Raw genomic sequence first — 15,760 nt, forward strand, 5'->3', positions numbered from 1 at the left:
CTTTCTGCACACCTATATGTAAGCAAATCGTATGTGAGTTCAGAATCATTTTAATATAATGAATGTCAACTTTTTGATTGTTAGTGAAGGTATTTCTCCAGAGTGTGACTTAAAAACCCAACTAAAAATGCTACCTTTTAAATTGTTTCATGGTACTAGTTCTCAATATGTATTTCTTCTCTAAAATGTAACTAAATTAGGTTTGCGCACTGGACAGATTTTTAATATCCCACAAACATTTATTGGCAGCCTGTTAGTGAAATCCTCCATTCTGTCCAATTGTTTTAAACATTGCTCGCGGTCAAAATTCTCTTGGCTAGGTTCCAATTTTACAGGTTATTAGAGAATGTGTTTCTCCAAGGATGAGGCAAAAGGACTATGCCCACTAATGTAAATTGTGGCACAACATGGACCATTAAATATAAGGAGTTACATAAGGTGAAGAGAGGTCTGGTTGTTAAAGCCTTTAATAAATATAATGCAGACATAGTATTCCTGTATGAGACTCCTCTTTTAGAGGGTCAACACTGTTGCTTTGGGAGGGGGAGATACGAGGTAGCTTTCTTTCTCACTACACATCAGGCTCCAGTTAGTTGGCTATTCTATATCAGAGGTCCTTACCTCCAAATAGTCCATACGTGGACGGACACTGGGGGCTTTTACACTGCCCTGACGGGGGCAAAGGGAGGGAAATACAATTATGTTGGTAAATGTGCATGCCCCACCGGGATTGCAATTAGGGATGTTGGGCAAGGTGGGAAACATGCTGCTGGACACCCCCTGGCACTGGGGATCCTTAGAAGATACTTTAATTAGCCTTGGATACTCATTTAGACAGACAAAGCAACAGACAGGAAGAGAACGCAACAAGGGGGGAAACTGGGAACACGGACACAATATGCATTCTAGACTTTATTACTTCTTCACCACTGGGGACATGATAAACAAATTTACAGATGCACATTTCCTAGCACGAGGTATTAGTGACTATTCCCCTCTACAGGTAACTTACTTGACTGACAATCAGAAACCCCCTTAGGAGTGAAGGATGGCAACTTGGCGCCTCAAGGACATGCAGGAGGTCTGAAGGCTAGATAAAGCCACTCAGATGTATTTTAAGGAAACAAAATGTCTGCACTGAGTCAAATTACAATGAGGGAAGCTTATAAGGCCACCATCAGGGGGTGGGGTGGGGAGGTGATAATATCGGCTGAAGTGAAGGTCAGAAGGGAACAGCATGGTAGATTGACTTGTTTAGAGGCAGAGCTGATATATTTTTGCAACAAATCTCACTCCCACTCCAACAGGGGAGATGGAATATCGTATAGTAGCGATGAATGAGGTCAAAACAGTATACATTGTTAAACAGGGACTGTTTTACGAAAGGGTGGGTAAGGCACGGAAACTTCTACCTTGATTGTCAGCAAAGAAAAAGAGGTAGTGCATGTGAGAGAGCTTGTCTTGAACAATGGGGAGCGGGTGACAGGTAGCGGATAGCAGAGGTTTTTGCGACCTACATGGAACAGTTCTATAGCAACAAGCTCCGGGTCCCTGCGGAGGAGGTGCTGGAGTTTCTTAATGATTGCCCAGTGTGCTGCCTCAAATCAGAACTAAGAATGGCATTGGAGGCTGATTTATCGGCAGAGGAAGTGGCACCAGCAATGGCACAAATGAAGACCGGTAAGGCCCCCGGACCAAACAGACTGCCTTTAGAACGTTTTTGCAGACTGTCTCGACACATGACTGCCCCTTTTACATGCTACTTACAAGGTAGTGCTAGAAAGTGGGGCACTATCAGAAGATCAGCGAACTGCAACAGTAGTATTACTCCCCAAGGCTGGGAAACCCAGTGATAAATGTGAGTCGTATAGGCAGATATCATTGATCAACGCAGATACCAAAGTCTGAGCAAAAGTTTAGCTACAAGGCTGCGTGCGGTAAAAACATATCTAGTAAACCCAGACCAGAACGGGTTTATGCCAGGTGGCCCGGTCAAACTGTACTTGAGACGCCTACAGAATAAAATTGCAGATATGGGGAGGCTGGGGATCCAAGATTCATAGTATCTTTGAATTCGAACAAAGTATTTGACTTGGGGGAGTCACCCTCCCTGTTTGGGATTATGGTAAGAATGTGGTTCAATCCTAAATTTATTGGGTGGTTAAGACTGCTATATAATCACCTTAGGGCAAGAGTGAAAGTCAGTGGTTGTATCTCCCGAATATTTTCGATAGGACGGGTGCTCGCCATCGCCGATGCTGTTCGCTCTGGTGACAGAAGCGCTGGTGGCGTGGTTGCGGATGGACGCCAAGATGTGGGGGTCGGACGGGAGGCATAGGAGGAGCATGTTTCTCTGTATGCTGATGACATATTACTCTGCCGAACAAATCCAGTGCAGTTGCTAGCCCGACTAAACAAAATAGTTCACATATTTGGTAGGTACTCAGGATTCGCGGTCAGCTTGCAGAAATCGTTAATATTTCTGGTGAGAGGATGGGTGCAGACGGAGGTGCTGCCTCTTCTATCACGAGTAGAACCCCAAGCATTCAAATATCTTGGGCTATGAATCTCTCTGAGCGCAACCGTACACTGACGCCAATCTGTCATCAGTGATTAAGCTACTAGAAGGGGATGTGAGAAACTGGCATAAACTGCTGCGCTGCTATGTTTAAAATGATTGTATTGCCATGTTTACTGTACATCCTCCAGAACTGTCTGTATAAAATTTCAGACACTTTCTTCTCAGGTATAGATAGAATTATCAGAACACTATTATGGACGGGGGACAGCCTCAATAGCACTGAGGGTTCTTCAGTGCAGTAAATACGATGGAGGCGTAGCCCTTCCCAATGTGGGGAAGTATTACAAAGGGGGGGGGGTTAACAAGTGGGTCTATTCAGACTGAGATGGCGCCGCCTTTCAGTTGGATAGAAAAGGTATGGGTAATAGGAGTTACCTCCACGCACTGTACGGGGGAAAGTTGGACGCAAAGGCAGGATATGCCACCAAATCAGTGGTAGATGTATGGCCAGATTGCATAAGGAATGGAATGGGACAAATGACTCACCTTTGAAACACCTCTGTGGGACGGGGCCAGGCTGCCGCAGATGGCCACACTATGGGGCTTTTGGGCATGGGCATAGGCCTTTCTACACCAGTTGATGTCTGGGATGTGAATGGAATGGAATGGTCCTATTTGAACATTTATGAGCAGAATACCAAACACCAGCTACACAATGGCTGTGGTACAGGCAGTTCAGACACACGGTCCGCAACAGCATACCCGCTGAGGAAGAAGCACAAAAGAAATCCCCACTGAGAAACACACAGGGTCCCCTTACACGACTGAAGGGAAGATGGGTACAAGTTGTGGGGGAGATGAATAATGAAGATTGGCAAACAGCACCTAGATTCCCTGCAGCAGCCGTAATCAAAGCCAGTTACCGCCCGATCCAACTCAAAATACTGCATAGGACGTACTACACTCGGGTACTACTTCACAAAATGGGGATTACAGTAAGTACGCTGTGTTCGCTAGGTTGTGGAATGGAAGGCACACCACTACACTCGATCTGGAGCTGCCCCAACATGCGTCCAATCTGGGATCAGGTGTGTGACTCATTGATGGAAGCGGTTGGGTTGCCCATGTATCTACAACCTCGGGTAGCTCTACTGGGTATTTAGGGTCCCACAGATTCAACACGGGCCAAAGGATCTGGTTAATATGGGCTTCGTGGTCGCATAAACATTAGTCATGGAACAGTGCAGGTTATTGGAGAGAGAGGTATGGTAGGGGACGCCTGAAGAAATTCTAAAAGATTTGGGGTACATGGGGTGAGACCAATACGTAGTAGAATGTGTTATAAGTGGATGCAGGTGGGTAGATGTAGCAGAGAGGCTCTGTAGTGGGTGTGCAATCTTGCAGACTAATAAAGGGGCAATCATACAAGTACTAAAAGTCGGGTGGTATTCTGAAAACAAATGACGTTGGTAGGTGTACTTCTGAGCAATGTAAGGAGGGCGGGTAAGGTTGGAAGGGAGGGGAGGTGGTCAGAATGCGGCTGTGCTTGAGAAGTGTAAATGGTATGAGAGTTGTAACGCCAATCATTTATGGATATTCTGTAAGCGATGCACAGTTATTGTTGAAAAAAATAATAAAAGTATTTTACTAATAAAAAGAAGGGGTTTCGTCAGTGCCTGCTACATTTGTAAAGACTTGGTCAACATCTTGGGTGGCAACTTGGCCAGAGGTCTCATAGACAATTGAGACTAATTACCTAAAATACTAATTAAGTAAGAGAATTCTAACAATAATGTTGATAGAACCCTCATATTTGAATGCCGTTGACCTTGGCTGATAAATTGCACCCACATATGCCAAAGTAATAATTAAAAGGGCATCTCTTTAAGGAGGCACTACATCTCAATGCATTAACAGTCCACAAACCAGCTACTTCTCCTATCACTTGCAAATTTTATGTTTGTCTTCTCCAGCATTGGATTTTTCATATATTCACATACTTGAATTACTCTGTTGTCAGGCTCCCTGGTAATCTTAAGTAGAGATAAACAATGTTAAAATGATCACAGCGACTCAACAACAGTCTTTGTTCAGAAGTACACCCACCTCATTTGAAGCAACCTTAAATTAAGCCAATGAAGTGGAAGTGCCAGCTCTTCTACCCTTCCCAACACCCACCCAGAGGCCACCACAGCTCAGATTTCTACCTCACATTGTGTGTCAGGGAGTTTCCAAGAAGAGTTCTGTTTTAACCTCTGCTTGACCTTATCCTGACATTTTTCTAGTCTGCCCTGGGGCTGAACCAGCCCTACCTTCAGCTTTCAGAGAACTGCAAGTTGTTTTTCGGAAAAAAATCCTCTTTCTAAGCCAGGGTGACCCTGCAGCTGCCAGCTGTCATTAGGTGTCACCATGGTTGTTCGAGACAAAAAGTCTCTATTTAAATATTATTAAATACTGTTCTGCAGGTGGTAGAAGTAAATCTACACTGATGACCCATAAAAGCAATGTATTTATTGCCTTTTTCCAACGCATAAGTGTTCACACTATGATATACGTAGAACCATAAAGGACCGAGAGAGGAGGTTGGTTCTCATTGTATTGTGAAAGAAAAAATACTCTCCTTCAAAGGGCCATGCCCCCTCCTCTGGGGATGATTCTGTGAAAAGTGCTCCTCCAAGCACTTCTACAAAGGCAGTGCAAAAAGGAAAACCATAAATTTCCTTGAGCTTGACTTGTATCCAAACGCGCCTGAAGCCACCTCCACAAATGCTGCAGACTTGAAGGACACCAACCTGTGTTCAAATCTGATGAAAATCCATCTCTCTAGTCGTTCTGACTTAATTCCAGTCTCCAATGATGACTTCGGTATAGACATTGAAGAAAAATACAGCTTCCATTATCACCTATGATACAAGAGGCAAAAGAGGGAACAACAACTTTATTGACTGTCATTTATGCAACAATGGATGTTTCAAATGCAGATTTCACCATTTGGTAGGCACGTCTGTTTACAGAAGGCAACACTGGCTGCATTAACAATCCTCCGCCTAGAAGTTGAAGCAAAAATTCTAAATGTGCCATTTGGTGTAATCACCCTGTTTGGTTTGCAAGTTGAAGACTCCTTGCAGAATATTAAAACAGATATTGTAAAATTCTTTGGGAGCTTTTCAGTATTGTCATTCAGGTTTAACATCTTTTTGTGTCTCACAAAGAACTCATACCTGCAGAGGAGGTTTCAATCAATATGGGGGTCAATGCTGCCCACATTATCCCCCAAAGCAGACCGGGTATGACAAGGGTTAAACACCCAATAGAAACAACAGGCAAGGATATGGCAGATCTTCTGGGCGAAAAAGGAACACCTTATTGTTGTGCTTACACAACCAAAAACAAGCTCAACTTCTTTCAGCTCCTTCCTCCCTAACATCTCCAGTTCAATAGATACAGGGATAATTTCCTGTTTTGCCCTCATATGGTATTCCGTAACAGTGGATCTTTGGGTGAGGCAGGTATTACACTCAGGTCATACCTTAGAGTTTGTTCAGAAACCACCCATCTGCCCAACCAGTGCCTAGTGCAAGTTGCTTCCTTTCTCAGATAATATGGTCACCAAATGTACCTATATTCAGATGACTGGCTCATCACAGCTCCATCAAGGGAAGAGGCACAGATGTCTATGGCCACCATCATCAGTCTGTTTGGCAATATGGGTCTCACTCTGAACACTGAGAACTCTTTTTTGGAACCAGACACAAAGCTTAGTTCTTGGGGGCATTATTAGACATTCATTTGGGAAAGGCTTTTCCATCACCAGAAAGAGTGGTGAAGCTGCCGGTCATGGCAAATAATCTGTCTAGCAAGCAATCAGTCATTGTCAGGCAGTGCAAATCTCTCCTAGGCCTGATGTCATCCTGCATAGACTTTATACCCTTTTGCTGACTCCCCATGAGACCCGTCCAACAACGACTGGATGCACAATGGTGAAATATTGATGGCTCATGGGATGACACGGTTACAGTTACAAGATGAATAAAACAAGCACTGTTGTGGTGGAGGTTCCTGAAAATCTAAAGGCAGGTCTTTCTTTTCAACCTTCATCAGACAGAGTGCTGAAAATGGATGGCTAGGGAGCTCACTTGTAGGTAAAGTCAACAAAAGGCCTTTGGTCGAAAGCAGAAAAGATGCTCCATATTATAGGGAGTTCTGAGCCATACAACTGGACCTGCTATCGTTCCTCCCAAGACTAGTAAGTCAAGTTGTCCTCATCAGGACTGACAGTACAACATCAATGTTTTACATAGCCACTCAAGCAGGTACGGAGTTTTGGAATGTGCCTACCACCACAACATATAATGCCAAGTGGAAGTGTTTTTGGGCCATATATACAAACAAATTTTCCCATTGACACAGAATGGGAAAAAACCTTTGCTACATCTGGCCCTTTGTATCTTGTGCAAAACCAAAGGTTTTCATCCACTCGATATGCTGTCCAGATACTTAATTTATATTGGACCTACCCAAGAGTGGCATGAAACGTGCATCAATATGAGCCCAATTAGCTACATTATAAAGATTTAGATGAACAGAAGACACCCTATCCACTTTCTTCTCTCAAAGAATAATAAAACAATGTATGCAATGACTATTTAGAGCCTTCCCACCTGTATGGCTCCATAAACTGTCAGAGCTACTTAATCTTCTGGCTCTTCTGATGCTGCCTCCCTATGAACCGTTCCACAAGGTACCCGTAAAGTTTATATGTTGGAAGGCAGCTTTTCTCCTAGCGCTTACATCAGCAAGGATGGGAGGGGAATGCCGTCAAAGAACCCTTTATGCAGATCACAAGGGATAAAGTTATCTTACAAACCAAGCCTAAATTCATACCGGTCCCTATTGACGACCATTTGAGTGACCGGTGATAGTACAGTCATTCTTTCCAAATCCAACTAAGTCAGCAGAAAGATCATTGCACTCTCTAGACATACATAGATCGGACTAACAAGAATGTACATTTGGCTAACTAACTGTGTCTTTTAGCTGGCCAGGAAAGGGTGGACCCCTATCTAAACAAGGGATAGCATGTTAGCTCTCAACCTGCAGCACTTGGGCCACAGCAGAGCCAAGCGCTCCCGCCAGAGTGTAGGTACATTCCACTAGGAGCATGGCTATAACTGCTGCTCTGTTTGCTGGTTTACCCTTGCAAGACATCTGCCATGCAGCTCCCTGGAGCTGCAGCCATGGAGCACTACTGCCTTGATGTTAACACAGAAGCCGACTTAGCAATGGGACAGGCAGTCGTCTGTAGCCTGTTCAGTAAAGGTGAGCCTGCTTCCCACTTTCTTAAAAACCATAATTGTTTTGTACTCCTTACTGTTCTGATTCAAGCATGTGAATATGTGACAGATCCCGGAGAAGAAGTCAGCTATTTACCTATAACTCCGGTTCTCTAGTGTTGTTATCTTTTATATATACACATGCATCTGCTCTTTTCCCACCTCCCTTCCCCTGGTCAGAAGCTGATTTATTAGATACTCTTCTTACTTGTGTGCTATGGAATCTGAGATATGGTGGCCTCTAGTGGGAGTAGGAGAGACTTCCATGTCACCTCATTGGCTGAAGTTCAGGTTGCTTCTAATTAGGTTGATGTACTGCTAAACACACTGTTGGTGAAGCCTCGAGCCATTTTAACACTGTTTACTGATATTTAAAAGTACTGAGGATTTCCAGTCGGGCTTTGGGGAATGTTTCAAGCATGCAAATAAATGAAAGATACAAACGCTGGAGAACTCGAGTTACAGGAAAGTAATTTATTTATTTGACCCTGTACAGCTCTCTGCTACCTTTTAGCAGTTTGTGCCATAGAAATACCATATGCATACATATGTAAATAAATCCCTTACTAAAACATTACAAATGAGAGATAACAAAAGCTGTGCACCACACAGAAAGACGATTTTGTGAGTTACAAATACAGTCATGCTTCCTTCACATATGTTTTTTTCACTACAGATACGTGGTAGACAGCGGCTTTGTGAAGCAGTTAAACCACAACCCCCGTATTGGCATGGATATCCTGGAGGTGGTTCCTATAGCTAAGTAGGTTTGAAGAAAAGCAGTTGATATTATTGTGACAAAATTGTGAACTGTTTGACGGGATTAAACTTGCTGCTGGGCCAAGTGAACCAGTTTACTCTGCATATTATGTTAAAATAAGCAATAATTCTTTAAAGGTTGCTGTCACTGTAAATACATTACTCACAGTATTTACCATAAAATCTGGCCGTGTTACTCTTGGTTTGTATAGTCTGACAGCACAGTAGTGTCATGCTTTCTTAACAGCGATTTTATGTTATACTATTGTTTACTTTGAAGTACTCAAATTCATCTTTATATCCAATATAACATTTCCAACCTATTTTGAAGAAAAGTTTCAGTTCTATTAAGGTCTACAAGGTGAGGAATATGCATTGAACTTTCTCCTTTTTTTCGCTGAGCAGCTAAGAAAAAATCCAATATTCCAAAGCAATATTCGAACTACATATGCCATGAGCAAACTAACAGTCTGCCAATCACAGCCCTAGACTTCCATGTAAAGCACTCCACAACAAAAAGTACTTCCTCTTTCTTTGTGCATACGTTTTTACCATTGTTTTGTTTTCTACTACTAGTCTTGTTTCTGCTCTGTCCCTGTCGTAAAGAAAACGTATGAGTAGTCATATTTATAACCAATATACAGATTACAAAATAACATTCTTTTACAAAATCTTCAAAAGTGCCATTGAAACAAAAGTAATAAATATACTTATACATTGAAGCAGAGTGATCTACTGGGTGTACAGAAGCCTCTGCATCTTCGAAGGTGGGATAATCCTCGCTTCCGTGTCCTTAATAGAACTGAAACTTCCCTTCATAGCTTCTATGCACTGATCTCCCTCAGGTATCTGGAGCTCTCATCTGCTATTGGACTGAGTTTCCCACGGCACATAGTCCACTCTGACCGAGAAGATTTTGTCCAGACAAAAATGCCAGAAGTCCTTGACTAGTTCCGCCAAGGCTTTCAATCTCTTCCCCCAAGATGGTTAATGTACCGGACCGCCAATACCTTATCCACCTTAAGCTGGGTGGAGCACGAGACCTTGTCCCCTGTCAATCACTGCACTGCAAACAAACTACCAGGAATTCCAGGCAGTTGATGTGTAGCTCCTCCTCTTGTTCTAACCACAATCAAATTATGGTAATATCCACAAATCGGTCTCCCCATCCCGAACAGGCCCTCGTTTGGTCCAGCCACCAGTGAATTTCTGTCCTGGTCTCCTCTGTCAAGTCTATTCCTGTTGTGTAAGTAATTTGTTTCCTGAGATCTGAGACCTTGAATCTTTGCAGTGCCTGATAATTAAGGGGCCCTGGGAATATTGCCTATATAAACAAAGCCAGAGGACCCTGTAATATGGCTGTGTGTCTCAGAGAGACGTGTTCTGTCACTAGTGTCTTCCTCAGGTCTCTCTTGATGAGTGCCATATCCCTGTGGAGAAGCTGCAACATTTGCTAGACCAAGTCTATGACTTGGTGTAGAAAAGTTATTCTTTGTGTGATTCAGATTGGACTTTTGAGCGTTGAGGCAGAAACTTAGAACTTAAAGCAGGGATATTGCTTTATTCAAATTGTACTTCAAGAGTGCAGATCATGGTTCGTCAGCAATATGTCATCTAGCTAGAAAGGAAGCCTGATACCTCTTGACCTCAGTAACCGATCTAAATGCCCTGGTAAAGCATCACTGGGTGGAGGAAAGGTGGAAGAGGAGAGCCGCAGATTTGTATATCTAGTGTCTCCAAACAAACTGGATAAATCTCTGTGGTGTGAGGATGAAGTTATGGCTTTAGATCCAATCTCCCCATCCAATTGTTTCTTAGCAGAATGTCTCTGAAGAGCAGCATCCCTTCTATTTTGAAATGGCGGTATACAAGGCATTCTTTTAACTCCCTTCTGGGTGCTACCCCTTATTTTTATTGGCTACTAAAAAGAGGATGCTCAGGAATCTCCTCAGATACTAAAAGGAAGTCACCATTGTCCCTTTATCTAGAAGTGCCTAACCTATAAGGAGCATGTCTGCCTATCAGAATGAAAGAGGAGTAGCTTGTAGTTTTTCAGAACTGGAAGCCTGTTATGATCTGCACAACACAAGCATCCCCTGTAATCTGCATTTGTGTAAAAACATGGCCAGTCTTCCTCCAACATTTGGTTGGGGAAAAAAGGGATAGAGCTTGCCTGTGGATCCAGCTGGTGCGTTGTTCAAGCTAAAGAAAGCTTCTCTGCTTCCACAGCCTCTGCTGACCCCTCTCTTTTGCTCTTCCTGTTGGAATGGCTTCCTTCCCTGACATCTCTGGGAGGCTGGAGAGTAAGGACCCTCCTTTCCCCTTCTGGACACTCCAAATACCTTGTGGCTGAAAACTCTTTTTATGGATTGTTGGGCCTTTTCTTGTGAGGAAAACGTAAGGACAAATTTACTTATCTCTTTGAATAAGGGGTCCCCAAAAGGAACCCCCTTCTGATGTAGCCAATTCTTCCAGCTCTGGGTACATTTTCATCAATAGAGAGCATTGTCGGTCAGTAGACAACACACAGTTTGCACTTCTGCGGAAACAGATTAACCTCTGCATCCAACCAAACAAGATGTCTGGAGAGATGAGGTGTACAGTTTCCATAGCCTTTGTGGCCATATTAAGAATCTTAGGTGGAGGTCCCACAATGTTGAGAAGTTTATTCTGGCATGGTTTTCAGAAATTGTTGATCCCTTCTTTCTGGCCTCTTACAAATTCTATTATGAATGTGGCCATTTTCCCATCTGTCTCTGGGGTCAGTTTCACCTTACCTTCTAGGCACCACTTTGAGTATTCAGTTTTCTGACTTCTGTGTCCAATGGATTCCTCATCCTAATGCACACATATTGGGCTACATTTGCCAACAGAGTTCATTCCGCACACTTCAGGTGATATATGTTGGATGTGTCCTACATGCCTGCCAGTTCCTTGACCCCGGGTGAAGGGAGGGTTGCCCTCAACCTTGGGACATTTAGGGCCACCTTCTGGCCACCATGGTCAGGGTTCCTTGCTCAAGTCCTCTTCTTGGTCAGGTTCCTCTGAATCTTCACCATCATCAAGAACTACCAGTGGGGGAGTTTCTTCCTCTGCATGGTCATTCCCAGGAAGAAAATCCTACCTAAATTCCTTCAAGACTCGGCCTGCCTTTGTCTTTTAAAGATGTTGGAGGGAAGGAAGGCTATTGCGGTCTTGGGCTTGGCCTTTTCAAGCTCATTGGGCTTTGATGGCCCAAGCAGACCCCAGATCTTCCCCCATAAGGGAAATAATATTTATATTTGGCACAAACAAAATGTTTGCCTGTTCAGGAACTTTAGGGCAGAGACAACCACTGTTGTAGTGATAGTTTGATGCCATTCACCAATTTCCCCAGCAAAATTGCTCCGCAAGTGCAACCTCCAATGTCCCCTCACTACATGCACCGACCATGGCAATCAGGAGAATTTATTGTACTAAAATTGATACTTGTGGACTGAACTATTGCCATCTTTCCTGAATGTTTTGTTTGCGAGGTGTAGGTAAAATTACCACTGGTCAGTTGCCTTTGGATGTATTGGCCAAGAGTTGAGGTCTGCAAAGTTCCACCAGTCTCCTGTCAGCCTTCCATGATCAAGCAGGAATTAAACCAGAACCAAAAGCTTTTCTGGCTCCAAGATTCCTGAAATAACTACTCTAGAGCCAACAGGGGTTCTTGAAAATGGGCTTTGGGTCAAACATAGAGAATCTTTATAGCAAGTGCCACTTGTGTACCCTCTCGGTGCCTTTGTCAGAAGAGGAGACCAGTGAGATGCATGCAGTACTATTATCGGCCACTCAGCGCCCTTTGATGGTGCTGACACACTGCGGCACAGTTTGCAGCAGATTGGCTGTCCCGCTTTGCAGTTAAAGTGAGGGTATGGCTTTACCACAACAAGGATTCCTGCAAAGGCTCGCCTTGTGGAGTGAATCCTGATAGAAGTGGCACAACAGCACAACCTGACAGAAAGAGCTGTTAACAGGCAATGAACAGTACAAAACAAGCCTAAATAAACTTGTTTGTTGCAATTAGGAACAATCCTCATTATAAAACAGGGGGAAAGCACTTATCAGGCTGCTGAGCAGCAAAGAAAGAGTAAGTGCTTTTTCTTTTGGACTCTTACTTGGAAAGTCGGGGACTGTGATTAGTGGACTGTTAATTTGCTTTTAGGACACATGGGGTATTTAGTCCTAATGTTTTTGAAATATTGGCGTTTTTCTTGGCTGCTGAGCAACAAATGGAGAGTTTAATGCATAAAATCTACCCTTGTCCTGACACAGAACATTCTTCTGTACAGTCTACCATCACATATACCATACAATGAGTGATAAATGACTGTGCACGATGGTAGGATAAAGAGCATCATAAAGTGCAAACATGGGCTCAAAGCTGTGGCATATTACTGTGGCTTCACCAGAGATGACGATGGGTCAAATATGCTGTTCTTTCTTTTGTTACACAGTTTTGGAGTTGGAGCCTGAAGGCTGTTGAGGTTGATAGGTCTGAGATAGACAAAGCCAGTTTACAGCAACACAACCATCATCTTGTGCAGCGTGCACCATTCACTAGTCCACCCGTGAACAACTTAGCCCAAACATATATCCCTCTTGCATGTACCTGACACGATGAGACAAGAGACACAAGTTACGGGGACTGGACAGATCTTTACTGGTAGTCTTGCTGCACTGGTACAGGGAAAAAGGCTTGTGCCCATGGACTATAATCTCTTAGCACTAACCACCATTCAACTCACAGCTTGGGCTGAGGGGCAGTAGCCACCTCCACTCAGAAATGGGGTCCATTTTATGTATTCCCTGATACCAGGCCACAGCTCTGATGTTGCCATGGGGTACCTCCAGTTGCCCTGCATGATTGTTCATCTTACTGGCGGAAAAACAAAGGGTAGTTGGGGAAATGTGCATGGGCAGCATGGAATGGGTTTTCTAAGCCAAGGGAATAAATTTGGTCCTAACACTGTTTTCAGTACTAGTCCATCCCTGAATATCTTTGGTAGAGTCCCTAAAACCCTCCTGTTTCCCAAGCCTGTACTCGATTGGTATCTTCCTTCCATAAGCCCAAAAAAGCCCTGTGAATAATCCCAAAACATTTAGGGCCTGATTACAATTTTGGAGGAGGTATTAATCCGTCCCAAATGTGACGGATTTACCACCAGCCGTATTACAAGTTCCATAGGATATAATGGACTCGTAATACGGCTGGTGATTTATCCGTCACATTTGGGACGGATTTACACCTTCCTCCAAAGTTGTAATCAGGCCCATAGTGCCTGCCAGATCTTTTGCTCCAGCTTTTACTGCTGCTAACCCTAAGTTACTTAATGCTGAATTGATGGTGCTGTTTCTGCTAGCTCTGCCTAGAGGCCATTTGTTTTGAGCTAAATAATAGTGTCACATTTCTGTTTCATATTGGAGGAGCGAAGCAGTGCAACGCACCGGGCGAGCTGGTCGTACCTCTGCAGGGGTGTGCTACCGGATTTACAGCAAGGACTTCTGGGACCAGTGCATGCCTGAGCACATGGTGCCTGAGATTAAGCGAACAAGCTTGACCTCTGTGATCCTCACACTGAAGTGTCTGGAAATACACAACGTCATTCAGTAAGTTAGATAACTGACTTATTTCAAGTATGTAGCGCGCCTTTTTAAAAGAGAGACTTGAATTTCCATAATTCCTTCAGATTTAACCTTTGAAACGAAAAGATACATTTCTGCGTGTACAGCAGATAATAGATTACAGTTTACACACTACTGAACTACAATCACAGATCCTTGCTTACTGATTTACAACAGCAATAAGCGCTCCAGTATGTATTAAACTTTACAGGTTGTTTATTAAACAAAACAGTTTTAGGATAATATGCTGTCTTGACATCTGAATGCTTGGAAAAGCTCAAATCATGGGAATATAACAAAGTAATCCATTTAGCTTGTCATTCACAAGTATTGAATTTTGTTCTTGAATTGTTTTGTAAGAAACAGTCCACTGCCGTGGCATGTTATTTCTGAAATGTCGCCAGATAACAAGTATTTAGATATTGAGCTAATACAATATGAAAAATGCAGGTTGAAGAAGCGTTTTAATTTTTATGGTAATCTCCTTTAACCGGGAGTGTTTTTCTCTCTCTTCAAACTAATCTCTGATGTTCAATGCCCGATTAGAGATAAAATCATCAATACAATTGCCCTGCAATGCAAAACCCAGCCAAATTCTAGCTAGGAATTGTTTGTGTACTGCAGATATAGTTTGCATTTAGTCTTGCAGTAAAAGGGCAGGGAATTCTGTAATTCAGAATTTACGTTATGTAAACTTTACAACGCATCTGTTACCATGCAGTCTTTACCCCACAGGTAAGTGCCATGTAGGCCGTTTTTAGGTACTTTACGATGCAGGTGTTTACCACGCAGGAAAGTTTTATTTTTTGTTACATAATATGTGTGTGCGTCCCAAAACATTGTTTTCCCATGTTGATCCCCACACCACAGGAAATTGTGGGAAGTAATACACAAAAAACAGCTGAACTGAGTTACACCAAATATTTTTATATATATTTACACACGCACACACACACATGAGCACACACACATATACTGTAGATATAGCTATATTCATATATATATATCACTTAGTGGCAGTAGTTATAGTTAGGACCTAGTTTCTAAATAAAAAGCATTTTTTTTGCTTGTCTATATCTTTGGCCGCGCTTGGCAAATTATTACAAAACTTCCCAAAAACCTTGCCAGTCCTGTCAGCTGCTGCCTGGAAAGTTTTGGGGAGATCCGTTCAGGGGGGTGGGGCTGAGAAAAAAAGGGGGGTCCCAAAACTTTCCCCATTCATTTTCCATAGAGATTTTGAACAGTGATAGCTCAAAAACTACTGGATGGAATTACACCAAATTTGGTAGAAAGGTAGGGCGTGGTCCAGACAGAGTGCTTGTTTGTTTTGGTGTAATTCAGTTCAGAGACTTTTGAGAAATGAAGGGGAAAACAAATTTGTATATCTAGGGACGCGAAGGATTCGCGATCCATAACGATCTCATGCCGAAATCTGATTGCCTGATAACACTTCAACAACAGAAGCAGTTGAAGTGTTGTCATCCATCTTGGGACTCGA

At 43.1% G+C, this 15,760-nt stretch overlaps 1 protein-coding gene across 3 annotated transcripts in view; it reads left to right on the forward strand.

Moving 5' to 3' along the window:
* DHX40 (DEAH-box helicase 40) overlaps positions 1-15,760 on the forward strand; it is a 266,557-nt gene that overhangs the window by 106,806 nt on the left and 143,991 nt on the right. For all 3 annotated transcript variants that reach the window (XM_069226422.1, XM_069226423.1, XM_069226424.1), the window contains 2 exons: positions 8,531-8,617; positions 14,065-14,247. In XM_069226422.1, the coding sequence (XP_069082523.1) occupies positions 8,531-8,617; positions 14,065-14,247 (270 nt within the window). The remainder of the gene's footprint in view (positions 1-8,530; positions 8,618-14,064; positions 14,248-15,760) is intronic.

This window comes from Pleurodeles waltl, chromosome 3_1 (assembly GCF_031143425.1).
Source record: "Pleurodeles waltl isolate 20211129_DDA chromosome 3_1, aPleWal1.hap1.20221129, whole genome shotgun sequence".
NCBI classification, from domain to species: Eukaryota; Metazoa; Chordata; class Amphibia; order Caudata; family Salamandridae; genus Pleurodeles; species Pleurodeles waltl.